Source organism: Paroedura picta, chromosome 2 (genome assembly GCF_049243985.1).
Source record: "Paroedura picta isolate Pp20150507F chromosome 2, Ppicta_v3.0, whole genome shotgun sequence".
Classification (NCBI taxonomy): Eukaryota; Metazoa; Chordata; class Lepidosauria; order Squamata; family Gekkonidae; genus Paroedura; species Paroedura picta.
In genome coordinates, this window is record NC_135370.1 from 177,052,498 (window position 1) to 177,070,512 (window position 18,015).

Genomic DNA, 18,015 nt, shown 5'->3' on the forward strand with positions numbered 1-18,015 from the left:
TCACCCTCCCCCAGGGCTGCCCCCCTCCATGAGGCCTGGGAATCCCCCAGAATTACAGCTGGTCTCCCCTGGAGAACATGGTGCTTTCGAGGGGGAGCTCTTTGGCATTGTAGACCACTGAGGTCCATCCTAGGGGTGGGGTGAGAAACGCTTGGGGGGGAGCCTGGGGAGGGGGAGTTGGGAAGGGGAGAGGCGTCAGCACAGTCCTATGCCAGAGTCCCCCCTCCAAAGCTGCTGTTTTCTCCAAGGAGACCAATCTCTGTTGCCTGCCGGGAGAGCACTCATGCTAGCAGATTTCTGGGGGCCCCACCTGGATGCTGTAACCCTACTCCACTCCACCCCCCAGAAGTCTCCAGGAATTTCCCAACCTGGAGGTGGCACCCCCACAGAGTCATGGGTAGGACACCCGCACGTGTTGTGAGCTTAGCACAATGAACCCCCATCAACTGAACAGGGGTTGTGTGAATGCCTACACGGCAGCCACAAACGTTTTACAGGCACTTGCTTCACTGATAAAGAAGAAGAATTGGTTCTTATATGCCACTATTCCCTACCCAAAGGAGGCTCAAAGCGGCTTACAGTCGCCTTCCCTTTCCTCTCTCCTCAAGAGACACTCTGTGGGGTGGGTGAGGCTGAGAGAGCCCTGATATCACTGCTTCATCAGAACAGTTTTATCAGTGCCGTGGAGAGCCCAAGGTCACCCAGCTGGCTGCACGTGGGGGAGCGCAGAATCGAACCCAGCATGCCAGATTAGAAGTCCGCACTCCTAACCACTACACCAAACTGATGATAATTTAGGGGTGCCGCCGCGTTTGATTAACCTGATGCAGTCGCTCTATGCCAACTAAGAAGCCGTCGTACGGACACCATTAGGTGACACTGACTGGTTCAAAACAGAGAAAGGAGTTGCACCAATTTTGTCTTCTTTCCCCCTTGCATGCTGAGGTCATTACGGGAGAGGCTGAAATCCAAGAATCAAACCCTGGAATTAAGATTGGAGGAAGGAATATAAGGAATCTTCGGTATGCTGATGACACAACCCTCCGGTCAGAAACTAAGGAAGGCCCAGAACAGCCGATTACAAAGATCACTACAAAGACAAAAAGAACAACTGCCACAAAAAACAGACATGTCACAAGAGCAGTTGATGGTGAAGAGACTCAACACATTGAAGAACTCATTTTTCCCGGATCACAAATGGATCGGAGTGGTGCTTGCGGTACGGAAATTAAATGTCCCAATGGAGACCGGATTGGTCAGACCACACCTGGAGTCCTGCGTGCAGTTCTGGAGGCCTCACTTCAGAAAGGACGTGGACAAAATGGAGAGGGAGCAGAGGAGAGCGACGAGGATGATCCGAGGCCTGGAGACCAAGCCCTTGGAGGAGAGGCTGAGGGCCTTGAGGATGTTCAGGCTGGAGAAGACGTGGAGAGGAGTCAGGAAGGCCCTCTTGAAGTATTTGAAAGTTTGTTATTTAGAGGTGGGCAGGGAGCGGTTAATGTCGGCAGCAGAGGAGAGGGCCTGCAGGAATGGCTTTAAACTACGTGTAGAATGGTACTGGCTAGATAGGAAGAAAATTATTTCACAGACTGAGTAGTTCAGCAGTGGAATAGGCTGCCTAAGGAGGTGGGGAGCTCCCCCTCACTGGCGGTCTTCAAGCAGGCTGGACAAATCCTTCTCCTGGATGTCTGAGGCTGATCCTGCCTTGAGCAGGGGGTGGGACTGGATGGCCTGGATGGCCCCTTCCCACTCTAGGATTCTGTGAGTCTAGTTCAGCAGTGGAAGGGGCTGTCTAAGGAGGTGGGGAGCTCCCCTCACTGGCAGTCTTCAAGCAGCGGCTGGACAGATCCTTCTCCTGGATGCTTGAAGCTGATCCTGCCCTGAGCAGGGGGCTTGGACTAGATGGCCTGGATGGCCCCTTCCCCCTCTAGGATTCTAGGAGTCTAGTTCAGCAGTGGAAGGGGCTGCCTAAGGAGGTGGGGAGCTCCTCCTCACCGGCGGTCTTCAAGCAGCCTGAGGCTGATCCTGCACTGAGCAGGAGGTTGGGATAGATGGCCTGGATGGCCCCTTGCAATTCTATGATTCTACCATAGCTACGAACATGAGGATAGCTTGGAAACATACGAAGCTGCAAAATATAACAGTAATAATTTAATTGGGTATATTGCAAAATCAATTAACTACAATGCAAATCTATGTAACTTCCACACTGTCAGATGTTCTATCAAACATCTGCTTTAAACATGAGTTATCTGTACAAGTTGACATCTGTACCTGAGAACAGCTCATCAGCAAGTATCCAGGTACGGAAGCACAATACCCCTCCCCGAAGCGCACAGCCCTCTGAGAAACTGTGGGACACACAGAGTATGCATTCCTTCATTCAGACTCTCTTTGCACAGAGGTAGTTTTTGCTCTGTGCCTCGAAAACATGGGAATTGGCATTTGTGCCTTTTCAGGCCCGTCTCTGCCCCTTCCACTGGCAACATTCGCAGTCCAATCAAAAACCTATTTTCCTTTTTGGATGACCCTTCAAAGGTTCCTCTTCCTCTTTGTCGGGAGGAAATCTGAAACATAAAAAAAGAACGAATTGATAAATAGCTGTGCTAGCTTCTCCTTACTTATTCCAAAGCTGATGATGTCAAGAGCCAGCGTGGAATCTCATCTGGAGAGCCGGGTTTGATTCCCTGCTCTGCATGCAGCCGGCTAGGTGACCTAGGGCTAGTCTCAGTCCTGTTCGAGCAGTTCTCTTAGGGCTGTCTCACCCCCAACAGAAAGTCTGTTGTGGAGAGGTGGAGGGAAAGGTGCTTGTAGGCCATTTTGGGACTCCTTAGGGCAGGGGTAGTCAACTGGTGGTCCTCCAGATGTTTATGAACTACAATTCCCATGAGTCCCTGCCAGCAAATGCTGGCAGGGGCTCATGGGAATTGTAGTCCATGAACATCTGAAGGACCACCGGTTGACTACCCCTGCCTTAGGGGAGTGAAAAGCAGGGTACAAAAAAAAAACAGCTTTTCTTTTTCATCTTCTTTTCCATTTTATCTTGAAAACCGCCCTGCGGGGTAGGTGAGGCTGCGAGCATCTGACTGCCTGAGTGACCAGAAAAGGGGGAAACAAACTTGGGTCTCCCAGATCTAGTTCGACTCTCTAGTTCAACTCTCGAGAGCCAGTTTGGTGTAGTGGTTAGGAGTGTGGACATCTAATCTGGTGAGCTGGGTTCTATTCTGCACTCCCCCACATGCAGCCAGCTGGGTGACCTTGGGCCAGTCACAGCACTGATAAAACTGTTCTGACCGAGCAGTGATATCAGCGCTCTCTCAGCCTCACCCACCTCACAGGGTGTCTGTTGTGGGGAGAGGAAAGGGAATGAGATTGTAAGCTGCTTTGAGACTCCTTTGGGTAGAGAAAAGTGGCATATAAGAACCAACTCTTCTTCTTCTTCTTCTAAAAAAGGACACTATGTCTTGGGTACTGGTAGACACACACACTACACCACATCAGGTGAGGATACGCACATAGTGCTTAAATCAAGACAGATGTCTTAATAAAAGAATTCAAAGGAAATGTGGCCAACTAGCTGCCACCTGCAAACAACATGGACAGACAGTAAGCAGAAGTTCATTCCAGCAAGAGGTCAATCCAGAGAAACGCTCTTCCTGGGAGTTAAATCCACAGGATAGATGGACACACTGCATGCCCAGGCTAGCCCAGTACAGACAGATCTCAGAAAAGCAAAGATGACCCTTGTTAGTACTTGGATGGGAGACCCGCAGGGAAGGCCAGGGTTGCTGTGCACAGGCTGGCAAGGCCCGCCACCTCTGCTCATCTCTTGCCCCAACCCAGATGGTCCAGGCCAGCCCAATCTCATTAGATCATGGAAGCTAAGCAGGGTTGGCCCTGGTCAGGTTTTGGATGGGAGACCCCCAGGGAAGGCCAGGGTTGCTGTGCAGAGGACCTGGATGGTGTGGTCCCCAACCTTTTTATTTATTTATTTATTTATTTATTTAGATTTATATACCGCCCTCCCCAAAGGCTCAGGGCGGTTTACATTAAAACTAGTCAATGATACATGAAACATGATACATTTATCACTGGGGACCACTCAAAGCTTGACAATTTTATTGAGGCCCGGTGTGGGGGGGGTAGTTTACTCCTCTACTCTCAACCACTGCCCTGACACTCTCTGATCGCAATGGTAATGTTTAAACATCCCTTCAAAATAAGAGACAGACACGCCACAACAATGAACATAAGGAACATTTTATTTTCATGGACATTTTAACTCATGACAATGACAAATCAATGGGAACCCTGAGCTTGTTTCTTTGCAACGAAAGAGTCCCGTCTGGGAGTGATGGGAGACAATGACACCCGAAGTGTGTTGTAAAGGGGGGGATGAAGTAAAGGGCTGGGGGGGGAGAAGGCGCCCTTCGGGGCCCACCTCCAATTAGTCGAAGGACCACATGTGGTCCACGGCCCACAGGTTGGGGATCGCTAGTCCAGGGAATGGGGGCACCGTGCAAGGAATGGGGGGCACCAGGTTGGGGAATCCTGCCCTACAGCATACCTTCATCAGAAGAATCATCGATTTCTTCATCCTCTTCTTCCACCTCGTCCTCTGTGATCACGGGCATGCTCAGTCTCACCACAGCCCCTTCTTCCCTGGTGGCTTGAGACGTTCCTGCAAAGAAAATAGCACAATCAAAAAAATTAACTTCGCTTTGGATTCACTCCGGAGTTTAGGTGACGTTTACATGCCCGTCAGTTTGGCCACCCCTGGTTTAAGAGCTTGGTCGGAGCAGAAAGCTGTCCCATCCTATGTATTTTGAGCGAGGAGACGCTTGCATTAAAAATCGTATCACCCATTACAAACAGAGAAAGTGTTCCAAAGGATGTCCCGCCCGCAAAAAAAAAAAATGTCCCCCCAAATTGTCCAGTTTTTTTGAAACAGGAAAAATTGGGGAGGGGGGAGGGGGAGGTCACTCGAGACAAAAACAAAACAAATGACTTTTCCCCCCAGGTCTTAACTTCTCTGCACTCCTGCATTACGAAGTGCACCATTAGGGAGTGAACACATTCATAGCAAGAGCCTCTTGTGGCGCAGAGTGGTAAGGCAGCAGACATGCAGTCTGAAAGCTCTGCCCATGAGGCTGGGAGTTCAAGCCCAGCAGCCGGCTCAAGGTTGACTCAGCCTTCCATCCTTCAGAGGTCGGTAAAATGGGGACCCAGCTTGCTGGGGGGTAAACGGTAATGCCTGGGGAAGGCACTGGCAAACCACCCCGTATTGAGTCTGCCATGAAAACGCTAGAGGGCGTCACCCCAAGGGTCAGACATGACTCGGTGCTTGCACAGGGGATACCTTCACCTTTACCTTTTACATTCATAGCAAGAGCCTCTTGTGGTGCAGAGTGGTAATGCAGCAGACATGCAGTCTGAAAGCTCTGCCCATGAGGCTGGGAGTTCAATCCCAGCAGCCGGATCAAGGTTGACTCAGCCTTCCATCCTTCCGAGGTCGGTAAAATGAGTACCCAGCTTGCTGGGGGGTAAACGGTAATGCCTGGGGAAGGCACTGGCAAACCACCCCGTATTGAGTCTGCCATGAAAACGCTAGAGGGCGTCACCCCAAGGGTCAGACATGACCCGCTGCTTGCACGGGAGATACCTTTACCTTTACCTTACATTCATAGCGGCAAAAATTCATCTCCTGGCTACCTGTGTTCTGTAAAGAACCTCTCTTCGTCACGGGCTGCAATCTTGGGTTGGCTCTTTTCGCTTTCTGGGATTTCCTCGCTTTGTGACCTGACCCCGTTGTGGCGGGCACTACCTGAACCTGACGATGTCGCCTCGATTTGGAAACCTGGAAATTTTCAAGCCAGACAGGTAAAAAGTAAGTAATGGGGGGAGGGAGGGGAGAAAATCCTGAGGAATATGTTCACAAAGTAACAATATAATAAATTCAGCACTATAATTCTTCAACTTTCAAGGGACAACATGCTGTATTTTGGTTTGTATACTCCGCTTTTCACTGCCTGAAGGAGTCTCAAAGCGGCTTACAGTTGCCTTCCTTTTCCTCTCCCCACAACGGACACCCTGTGAGGGAGGTGGGGCAGAGAGAGCTCTAACAGGACTGTTCTGTGAGAACAGCTGTATCAGGACTGTGACAAGCCCAAGGACACCCAGCTGGCTGCATCTGGAGGAGGAGCGGAGAATCAAACCTGGCTCACCTGATTACAGGTCCGCACTCCTAACCACTACACCAAGCGGGCTGTTCGATCTGAACCACAGGTCCTTAATCTATCAGAAAATGGTATATCCTGATATCTTGCCATTAATAGTTTTGTATCACACTGTTTGTTACTGTTGTTATTGAATACTGTTGTTTATTACACTGCTTGACACAAGTTTTTTACTGCTATAGCAGTTCTATACTAAATGTTTATCGTACTGCACCGTGTGAGAGTTACAATATGAACCACCCTGAACCGGAAGGGAAGGCGGTATATATAAATATAATATAATTAATTCATTAATTAAAATTGCTGACAGCAGAGCATTCATTCTGCGCCATAAATGCCCTTTTATCCCTTGGTACTATCAGAAGAAGAAAATATCTCGGCAATTTCTTTTCCTTTAGTCCAGTTATGGCTCCTTGCCTAGAAACCCTCCTCATTTTATGGGCATTTTAATCAGAGGGGGGATAGTAGTGGCAAAACCAGAACCTGCTCCAATGGTCACACGTCTGCCACCGAGAACCTTCCAAGGACAACCCACCCGGTCCAAGGCAGCAATTTCAGCGATGCCCCAGCAAATATATTGGGGCTGGAGGTGTTTGTTTCCTGACTGCTGCACATGTTTCGCATTCTGCATGTGCACAAGCACCAGCCCCCACCAACGCTGTACACACACCTGAACGACTGAAGAGTAACCCTTGGATACGACACTGGTTGCCAGTCTGCCTCTTTCCAATGCCTGAGGAGGGATAATAGAATCACAGAATCATAGAACCATAAAGCTGGAAGGGGCCATACAGGCCATCTAGTCCAACCCCCTGCTCAACACAGGATCAGCCCTAAGCATCCTAAAGCATCCAAGAAAAGTGTGTATCCAACCTTTGCTTGAAGACTGCCAGTGAGGGGGAGCTCACCACCTCCTTAGGCAGCCTATTCCACTGCTGAACTACTCTGACTGTGAAAAATGTTTTCCTGATATCTAGCCTATATCTAATAATAGTAGTACTTATAGTTGTAGTAACAATAGTACTAGTACTAGTAATGATAGTAACAGTAGTAATAGTAGTAGTAGTAGTAATAATATACAAATATATGAAATAAGCAAACAAACAAATAATAAAGTTAGGAAAGTTCACACCCAGTTTCACAGGTCACCTGTTTCGCCCTTCCCGAGCTGGAGAATAATTATTTCTATGACATCCTGAAGAAAAGTTCAAAGACGGGGCAAGGGCACTGATTGTTCCTGCCCTCTGAACTGCTGCCCCTTAAGGGTTGTCTGGACAGCTCTCGTTGGGGAGGAGTTGCAGTGCTCGCACCCACACCGGAGAGCGCCCCAGGGACTGGCACGGCTGCGGGGAGGGGCCGTGGCTCAACGGTAGAGCCCCTGTTTTGCATGCGGAAGGTCCCAGGTCCAATCCCCGGCATCTCCAGTGAAAGGACCAGGCAGGAGGGGATGGGAAAGACCTCAGCCCGCCTGAGACTCTGAAGAGCTACTGCCAGTCTAGTAGGCAATGCCAACCCTGACAGACCAAGGGTCTGATTTCGTATAAGGCAGCTGCTTGTCTTGAGTACATGACCAGGGATGGGCACCAACTGGTTCCTAACCTTAAAATGGTCACAGATTTGACCGGTTCATCCCCCATCCCACCCCACCCCCGAACCCAAATTTGGAGGAGGTGCCTCCCCCAAACACTGTCCGGTTAGCTTTGGGACATTTAAAACCTCTGTTTTGTTTCCCTCACCATTTTGGCTTCACAGCAGAGCATGCCTGTCTGTCCACTGCAAGACCAAAGTGGCTGCCAGCTGTTTCGGCACTCTGTTTGGCTTCCCTCCCATTTATAAGCCTGGGGAGGGAAGGAAACGGACCAGCCCAAATCCAGCCGGCACTTTGGGGCCAGTCGGGTTGGGGGGAGGGGTCTGTTTGGGATCACCCCCAACCCTGAAGTGATTTGGAACGTTCCGGTTTGTGCCCACCCCTAAACATGCTGCATTTCAGCACACAACAGGAGATTCCATCGTATCCCATACCATGCGAGACTCTTGTCTGTGTGGTTCTGGCTGCCCTGACTCTGTCTCACACATTTTGCTAGATTGCTCCTTATATGAGCAGTGTCGGGATGACAGTTTTGTTGCTTTGCTGGGAAACAAGTCTTCTGTAAGTAAACCTATGACCTTGCAATTTCTGCTCTCTGACAAAGACCCAGAGGTAACCATTTTAGTTGCTAGAGTTTTAACTAAGATGCTTTTATAATATGCTGCCTACCTTGTATTTTATCTTTTATAGTTTATTTAATCATTTTAAGATCTTTGGTTATGTAACCCCATGGCCAATTTTATTAGTTGAAATTTTAAACCCTATTTTTATATGTCTTATACACATCTTATATTTATTCCCAGTTGCAATGTATGGCTGCGAAAGTTGGACCATAAGGAAGGCCGAGCGTCAAAGAATTGAGGCTTTTGAACTCTGGTACTGGAGAAGACTCTTGCGAGTCCCTTGGACTGCAAGGCGAACAAACCGGTCAGTCCTAGAGGAGATCAGCCCTGACTGCTCCTTAGAAGGCCTGATCCTGAAGATGAAACTCAAATACTTTGGCCACCTCATGAGAAGGAAGGACTCCCTGGAGAAGAGCCTAATGCTGGGAGCGATCGAGGGCAAAAGAAGAAGGGGACGACAGAGAATGAGGTGGCTGGATGGAGTCACTGAAGCAGTCGGTGCAAACTTAAATGGACTCCGGGGAATGGTAGAGGACAGGAAGGCCTGGAGGATCATTGTCCATGGGGTCGCGATGGGTCGGACACGGCTTCGCACATAACAACATACATATTTTATGCCAATAAAAGGTTACTGACTGACTGACAGACAACAGGAGACTCATCACTGGAAGAGGTACCAGTTTGTCCCCAAATACCACCTCATTGTCCTGCACAATTAAATCAGGTAAAGGTGTTTATGATGCAGCAGTAGCTAAACTGTACTGCACCAGGCAGGCTCCCTTTGAAATCTGACCACACCACGGGACTCCCCTAAATTTACAATGGTTCAGTCTTCCATTGGTGGGACATTTCACCGACCCAGATAATGACTCTCAGGTTCCTTGCAATGCAGTCCTAAGGAGAGCTACTTCTGTTCTAAGGGGAGTTACTTTCAGTGGGATTAGACTGGAATAACTCTGTTTAGGATTTCACTCTCAGTCCTAGGAATCACCATAGGAACTTCCTTACCTCTGACTCTTGAGAAGTTCCCTCTTTGCTCCGGCCTGTTAAAGACGATTCCTGGAAGAGCGAATGTTTCAACATCAACATAGAGATAAGGGAGGTGAGAGGTCCACATGACCAAGAGGAACTGTGGTTATTAGTACCGTGCATGGCTAACCCCTCAACAGGAGCAGATTCTGGACGTCCACGTTTACTACTTTACAGAGGGAGTGATAAAAATGTGCTATTCGCTGCCAGAGGATGCAGTGACGGAGGAAACAGCTTGAAAAGGGGATGAGATAGGTTCATGGAGGATACGTCTATCTATGGCTTCCAGCCATGGTGACTTAAGTGGACCTCCACAATAAGAGGCACTAAGTCTCTGAATTCTAGAGCCAGGAGGCAACATCAGGGAAGGCCCTGGCCTCCATGCCCTCTTGCTGACCCTCCACAGGAATTGGTTGGCCTCTCTGTGAGACAGGATACTGGACTATTATGTCTGATCTAGCAAGGCTCTCCTAGAATCATAGAGTTGGAAGGGACCTCCTGGGTCATCTAGTCCAACCCCTGCACTGTGCAGGACACTCACAACCCTATCACTCATCCACTGTCACCTGCCACCCCCTTGAACCTTCTCAAAATCAGCCTCTGCATCAAATGGCTCCCCAGCCTCCATTTAAAAATCTCCAAAGATGGAGAACCCACCACCTCCCGAGGAAGCCTGTTCCACTGAGAAACTGCTCTAACTGTCAGGAACTTCTTCCAGAGGTTTAGACGGAATTTAGAATCACAGAATTATAGAAGTCCCCTACCTGCTTCAGTACAAGGTGAAAGAGTTATGCAATCTGAACAGAAATCAGAGTATGAGTCACCTACCAACTTGTCCTTCTGCCACTGCTGATGCTCCAGGACCATGTTCTTGAGACTGACTATAAAGTCATCTTTGATCAGATCAAGGGCCTTGTCAGGCCTGGATTTGTCCGTGGAGATCAGGCACTTCATGCTTTGGTAGTGCTTGTGAACGTTTTCAAGCTCCTTAAAAGGAAGAAGAAAGTGGCAAAGCAGCTCCTAAACTCAGGCATGAGTATCCTAGTACAGAATCAGCCTCTCCGTCAGATGGCTCTCCAACCTCTGTTGAAAAATCTCCAAATATGGATCTCCATAAATCTCCAAATAAGGAAGCCTGTTCCACTGAGAAACTGCTCTCACTGTCAGGAACTTCTTCTGGAGGTTTAGACGGAATTTAGAATCATAGAATCATGGAGTTGGAAAGGTCCTCCAGGGTCATCTAGTCCATCCCCTGCACTGTGCAGGACACTCACAACCCTCTCACTCATCCACTGTCACCTGCCACCCCCTTGAGCCTTCACAGAATCAGCCTCTGCATCAGATGGCTCTCCAGCCTCTGTTTAAAAGATGGAGAACCTACCACCTTCCGAGGAAGCTTGTTCCACTGAGAAATCACTCTAACTGGAATTTCTTTTGCATTTATTTCATCCCATTCGTTCTGATCTGTCCCTCTGGGGCCAGAGAGAACAGCTCTGCTCCATCCTCTACATGGGAGACTTTTAAATACTTGAAGGTGGTTATCAGATCCCCTCTCAGTGGTCTCCTCTCCAGGCTAAACAGACCGAGCTCCCCCAACCTTTCCTCATACATCTTGGTCTCCAAACCCCTCACTTCAAAAGACACAGCAAAGGGAAGCAATGAAGATCAACAGGTCTTGTCAAGGACACAGCAATGTCCGATGCAGAGCATGTGCAAGGTAAATTGGGGGGGGGGGGGCGGACAGAAAACAGCGCCCCAGCGGTGATGTCAAACCGCCCTGAGCCCCCGGGGAGGGCGGTATATAAATATAATAATAAATAATAAAGTGGGAAAGGGCACTGGCAGTTCAAACAGATAAAACAGATGGAGCTTAATAGTATATTCCTCAACAACTACAGGCTCCATGTCAGATTAAAAAGCACAATCCAGCACATGCAAGGGAACAACTTAACATACCTCCAAGACGTCCTCGGTCGCAAGCGTGGAAACCCGGTCGCTCAGGTCCTTAAACTCCTTCTTGATCTCGGCCTTCTTGGGTGGTGTCATTTTAGCCCTAAAAGAAAGCTGCGGGGAGAAGGTCGGGGTTTTTAAAAAGATGTGAAGCCACACGGATCAAATGGGACCCTGGGGAAGTGAAACGTGAACAGGAGGTGGGGAGTGTGGAAGTTTTTAAACAGAGGCTAGATAGTCATCTGACAGCAATGCTGATTGAATGAACTTCTGCAGATGGTGAGTGGGTGGGCAGGAAGGGATAGGCCCAGGTTTGTCTCTTGTGGCCCTTCCTTGCCTACCCAGGGAATTGCTGATTGCCACTGTGGGATGGTAGGTGAATTTCCTCCAGGCCAGCCTGGATTCTGGAGATTTTTTGTGGGGGTGGGGATCACTTGGGCATAAAACTGGGGTCACCTTGGGTGGGCAGGTCGTTGTGAGTTCCTGTATTGTGCAGGGGGTTGGACTAGATGACCCTGGAGGACCCTGGAAACCCCTTCCAACTCTCTGATTCTACGACTCTCTGATTCTAGGTGCTGATGCTGGACACATTCTGGAATCTCCACAACGGTTTCCACAAAGACAACAGTAGTCGTCTTCACAAAGCAGGAAAGTAATGCTAATACTAATACTAATACTAATACTAATACTAATACTAATACTAATACTAATACTAATACTAATACTAATACTAATACTAATACTAACACGGTAAAAGTAAAGGTATACCCTGTGCAAGCACCGAGTCATGTCTGACCCTTGGGGTGATGCCCTCCAGTGTTTTCATGGCAGACTCAATACGGGGTGGTTTGCCTTCCCCAGTCATTACCGTTTACCCCCCAGCAAGCAAGCTGGGTACTCAATTTTACCGACCTCGGAAGGATGGAAGGCTGAGTCAACCTTGAGCCGGCTGCTGGGATTGAACTCCCAGCCTCATGGGCAGAGCTTTCAGACTGCATGTCTGCTGCCTTACCACTCTGCGCCACAAGAGGCTCTTAATACTAATACTAATACTAATACTAATACTAATACTAATACTAATACTAATACTAATACTAAATTTCTATACCGCCTCTCCCCATATGGGCTTGGGGAGTTTCGCAACAATAAATCATTCTATAAGAACAATTACAGTAATAATAATAATAATGTCGCAGTAAAATGCAATAAAATTTAGAATCCTGTCCAGCCGCTGCTTGGAGACTATCAGGGGAAATATTCCATCACCCCCCCCCCAACCTTGCGCTCTCCGCCAGCTGCACTAGGCTGAAGATAATATCAAAAAAGTGGGGAGCCAAAGAGGTGGAGGTGGGGACTGATAACACTTTGGGCTGCCCTGATCTCAACCACAGGCCTGGCGGAAGAGGGCTGCCGATTCCTCACATGTCCTTGTTGTAAAGCGACCATGCCGGAAACTACGTCAACCGTCCTGACAACTGGTTTAAGTGTAATTTTGAAACTTTTAAGCTAAGTCCTGAATTTTACAACTGCAATAAATAGTCTTTTGATTACAATGTTCACCGTCCTGAGACAGCGTGTCTGAGAGGGACGTTATACAAATTAAATAAATAAATTTAAAAAATATTTTGACAGCTCCATCAGGTCCCAGATGTCAACTCGCGACCCATTCTACCAGGGTGGAGCCAGGGCCAAAATGCCCTGGCTTTGGTCGAGACCAAGCGAACGTCCTCGGGGATAGGGGTTACCAGCCAAGCGCCATGCCCTGTGGGGGACATATTGTTTCTGTAAGGCTTGAGGTCAAGGAATCCCAAAGTGGAACTTCACGGGATCGCCACGATTCGGTCGCAACTGGTAGACCCTGTGTTTCCTTGTCAGTTTGGTGTAGTGGTTAGGAGTGTGGACTTCTAATCTGGCATGCCGGGTTCGATTCTGCGCTCCTCCACATGCAACCATCTGGGTGACCTTGGGCTCGCCACGGTGCTGATAAAACTGTTCTGACCGAGCAGTGATATCAGGGCTCTCTCAGCCTCACCCACCTCACAGGGTGTCTGTTGTGGGGAAAGGAATGGGAAGGTGGCTGTAAGCTGCTTTGAGCCTCCTTCGGGGAGGGAAACGCGGCATATAAGAACCAACTCTTCTTCTTCTTCAGTAATATCAGGGCTCTCTCAGCCTCACCCACCTCACAGGGTGTCTGTTGTGGGGAGAGGAATGGGAAGGCGGCTGTAAGCTGCTTTGAGCCTCCTTCGGGGAGGGAAACGCGGTATATAAGAACCAACTCTTCTTCTTCATCATCTGATCTGAGGATGTTGTGGGGCTCAGAGAATCTCCAGCAGGATTCTACAGGCCAAGGAGACATGCTGGGAATACATTATTACGCATGTTGGAGCACACAAAAAGTGCCCAACTGCACACTTAAGCCCAATCGATGTTAAGAGTCCATTTTTAATATCAAGAGTTCTCCGATCTTGTTATAAGAATTCGTGATCAAAAGTGAGCCGGCGCTGTTTCCCCTTTCCCCAAAAAGGACATAAAGTGATTTCACAAAACAGTCGGAGGGTTTGGTAACTCACCAGCTTTGGCATTGCAGTGAAATGGAATGCTCTGTCCATGCGGAGCTTCCTGAAAATGTAAGCCGTGTCATAATGTTGGGCGTTTAACAGCTCCTGTTGGAAGTTCATGACTTCAGGCCAATCTTTGAGCGCAACGCGGATCTGGGACGAGAATCACACAGAGATTCAGGTCAGAAATACAATCCAGAGACAGCGAAGTTGAGAAAAGCTCACGGGAAGGGAGGCTTAGGGAAATACAGATTTATTTGTTATTATTATTTATGTTGCTAACCAAGATGCAAATGACAGTGGTGCCAATTAATAGCTAAGAGCTAAGCAGAGAGAGAGAATGAAAGAGATACAGTGAGACAGACAATCGGGAGGGAGGGAGGGAGGGAGGGAGGGAGGGAGGGAGGGAGGAAGGAAGGAAGGAAGGAAGGAAGGAAGGAAGGAAGGAAGGAAACATGACCCGATTTTCACTTACCTTCTGTTTTGGCTGACAAAGCTGCGTGTTGTACAACCCGTAGAGGAGGTAAAGAGCGCCAACCCGGATTTGGAAAGCGTACGGAGGCAAGAAGTAGGGCCAGGCAAGAGCCATGCACTCTTTGGTGAACTTCTTCTGCTCCAGAGCTCTAATTTTCCCACTAGACAAAATAAAGGACACATCGTGGGTGGAGCTCACAGAATCACAAACCACAGAATACGGTAGCAGAAATGAGGCCAGTTGCCTGGTGTGGCTCAGCCAAGGAGGGACACAAGAAACTTTTCTATTGGCAGACAGGGCTTTTGTTCTAATAACAGGGAACACCAGCAATAGGGCCAGAAGTCTGCTTGACTGCCACAAGGGTGGCCAAACTGTGGCTCTCCAGATTTCAATGAACTACAATTCCCATGAGCCCCAGGGGCCACCCCTGTTTTATATCCTCTGACTAAACATTTCTATGTACATAACACATAACCATATTATTGAATATGCAAAAATCACTCTGGACATGTGCAGATGCCACCACTTTGAGACGTTTGTGCATGGCCCTTTCCTCGTCACCATCCTCCCTCCGTTATTGCTATTTACTTTTAATTAATCATTCAATTTACATATCACCCCTCACTATGACATCTCGTGATGGTGTACACAGAACTGGCGTACATTGCTTAATTGCATCTGATGAAGTGAAAGCTTAAACCTCGAATAAAACAGTGGACAGCCACTGTTTATTTCCAATTCTTATCTTGTTACCTGCTTGAACTGCCCAGAAGCTCAGAACGGAGCGCACAGTCCTCCCATCCACACAACAACCTTGCAAAGCAGGCTAGGCCTAGAAACTCTGACAGTCTCAAATACCACTCCCCCCATGCAACCTTCATTTGAACCCAGCTCCAAATCTCTAACCAAGACAACTCACTTTGCATCAAGGTCTTGGAGGCATAATTTCATGTATTGTTGATTAGTTTAATGTAAACCGCCCTGAGCCTCAACTAATCAACAATACATGAAATGATGCCTCCAAGACCTTGATGCAAATGAGAGGGAAAGAAACCATGGACTTATAGGAGGTGACAGGTCAGCGTGATATTTCTAGTTCTGAAAATGAAACTTGTAGTGTCTTTTGATATTCTCTATCATGGAATCTCTTTTTTTTCCTTTTCTGGATAAATAAAATGTATATCTTAAATATATATACAGGCCAAAGCATCCTAGCACTCTACACCAGAGAGAGAGAGAGCAGCAAGCACCCTGGCTTCCAAATGCAAATCCAGGTTTTAAAAGATAAATGTTTTTATATCTCGTTCATCGCCTGGAGACGGGGTGAGCCCTCGGGGAAGGGCGGCACGAAAAGACGCGACAATGTCAAGAAGTAAATGGAAATGCCTCCCAGGCCGCCCTGCAAAGCAGCCGTTTCCTCCAGGGGAAGTCACCCCTGCAGCCTGGAGACCGGCTGGGATTCCGGGAGATCTCCAGGCCCCGCCGGGAGGTTGGCAACCGTACGGGAGACAGCCCTCTCTCCCTCCGCCCGCGCTCACTGGAAGATGGTGTGGAAGCGGCGCTGCCGCCAGAGGGCGACGAAGGTCTCGAAGCGGACGTTCTCGGTCTCCTGGAAGGCGCTGAGGAGCGCCTCGCAGTCCGCCTTCAAGCCCGGCCAGCCGCCCGCCATCTTTCCGCGGCCCTACTGCGCGTGCGCAAAGAAACTCGGCTTCCTCCCGGCCGCTGCATTAACCCTTGGAATGCCACAGACGAAGGAGGCCTAAGCCTCGTTTTATGATGGATCGCCCTTTTAAGAAAGACGCGAGCCGGCGGTTTCAACCAATCAACGTCACCGCTTGGCTCTTCGATCCGCCCCGGCTGAGTTGTCCTCCTATCCGAAGGCTTGTTTTGGTCCGCGTTTGGAAAATGGTTTAAAAGGGAAATGCTTTTGTTATTTTTTTTGTTATTCAACCTGGTTTGTATGACCCGTTCCTGGGGTTGCCAGTTGTGGGTTGGGAAATACCTGGAGGCTTCGGAAAGTGGAGGTGGGAGTGGGCGGGGAGGGACCTCAGTGGAGTATAACGCTGAGGAGTCCACCCTCCCAAGCAGCCCTTTTCTCCAGGGGAACTGAAAATGAGGTGTAATTCCGGGGGATTCCCAGGCCCCACCTGGAGGTTGGCATCCTTAGCCAATCCTGTAATTTTTCCGTACATTAAGATATTTCCATTCTTTTCACTATTCATTTTAGATGTTTGGAAGGAGTCATTACTATCATTATATTACTATTATTGTTGTTATGCTACAATCCCTTGAAATCCCTTGAAGGATTCCCTTCCTGTTGATTTGCACTGATTTGCACTGTGTAATTTGCCTGAAGTCTCGATCAGCTGACTTAAAAAAAAAAGGGTTTTGGGGCTTAATATTTTGCTGACTGGAAGGAAGATGAGTCTTGGGCCACTTTAAGGGCTAGCAGCTTTATTGTGAAAGCAGCTTTCCTGGACTTGAGCTCGCTTCACCAGATGGAAAAACTGCATTCTTGTTTGGCAAATGCATATAAAACAATTATCTCTGTGTTTCACACATACACTCTTCTGGGGGACCTGAAATGCAATGATATATGCTGGAGGGTTTCTCTGTAGCCCTTGCATTTAATTGCCTTTTGTTTCTACTGTTTACACTTTGTTGGTGTAGTGGTTACGAGCAGCGGTTGGATTCCATACTCTTCCATATACAACCAGCTGGGTGACCTTGACCTAGTCCTGCTAGAGCTGTTCTTTCAACAGTTCTGTCAGAGCTCTCTCAGCCACATCTACCTCAGAAGGCATCTATTGTGTGGAGAGGAAAGGAAAGTGATTGTAAGTTGCTTTGAGACTCCTTGGGTAGTAAAAAGGAGAGTATAAAAACCAACTCCTCTTTTACTTCTTTCTCTGTCCATTAATTGTCAATTCAGACCATACTTCAGACAACTGGCCAAGTGGGCAGTCCACCACACAATAGACCTTTGAGAACAAAATTTGAGTCCAGTGGTACCTTTAAGACCAGCAAAGCTTAATTCTGGGTATATGTTTTTGTGTGCGTGCCAACTTCAGATAAATTGAAAACATTTTAGTCAAGCCTCACATATAGGTGAGTGATGTTGCTGGTTGCCCAGAAGGAAAATTGTTCAGCTCTTGTTTATTCCCAGAATTAAACTTTGTGGGTCTTAAAGGTGCCACTGGACGTAACCCTAGTTTTCGCATTTGTGTGTTAACTCTTGTTCATTTCATGCTAGTTTGCTGCCATCCACAGGTCCGACAACTGCTTTAATCCAAAGCTATATTTATCACCCAGTTACTTATGCATCTTGACCCTCACTAGCTCTTCCTGGCAACTAATTCCACCCAGGTGTGGTTTAAGGATTCGCTGAGCCCATAGCACCAGAGCCAGTTGAAGGATTTGCAGGGGGCCAGCAGAGAACAACAGCCTTGGAGGCAGCCAGACTGGGGACAGAGGAGCCCCCCACAGTGGAAAGGGGTGTGAATGTCCTTAAAAAGGGGAAAGGGGGAGGAGACAGGTACTACCCTGATCCATGGAGGAG

General features: G+C 48.3%; 1 protein-coding gene across 1 annotated transcript; it reads right to left on the reverse strand.

Annotated features, from left to right (window-relative positions):
- Window positions 1-2,138: 2,138 nt before the first annotated feature.
- On the reverse strand, window positions 2,139-16,199 carry SNAPC1 (small nuclear RNA activating complex polypeptide 1). Its single transcript, XM_077323916.1, has 10 exons — window positions 15,998-16,199; window positions 14,460-14,619; window positions 13,997-14,137; window positions 11,433-11,540; window positions 10,305-10,463; window positions 9,456-9,506; window positions 6,907-6,969; window positions 5,713-5,857; window positions 4,568-4,681; window positions 2,139-2,567 (listed from the first exon to the last, which is right to left on the reverse strand). Exons 1-10 carry the CDS (start codon window positions 16,126-16,128, stop codon window positions 2,533-2,535), a joined length of 1,107 nt encoding a protein of 368 aa, XP_077180031.1. The 5' UTR covers window positions 16,129-16,199; the 3' UTR covers window positions 2,139-2,532.
- Between the last annotated feature and the right edge of the window lie 1,816 nt (window positions 16,200-18,015).

Excerpts from the sequence above, each read along its gene's own strand:
- SNAPC1 (XM_077323916.1), bottom strand. The coding sequence starts at position 16,128 with ATGGCGGGCGGCTGGCCGGGCTTGAAGGCGGACTGCGAGGCGCTCCTC. Across the intron at positions 14,620-15,997 it reads CGCTTCCACACCATCTTCCA|TGGGAAAATTAGAGCTCTGG; the intron begins GTGAGCGCGGGC and ends TATTTTGTCTAG. Across the intron at positions 2,568-4,567 it reads CGATGATTCTTCTGATGAAG|ATTTCCTCCCGACAAAGAGG; the intron begins GTATGCTGTAGG and ends TTTATGTTTCAG.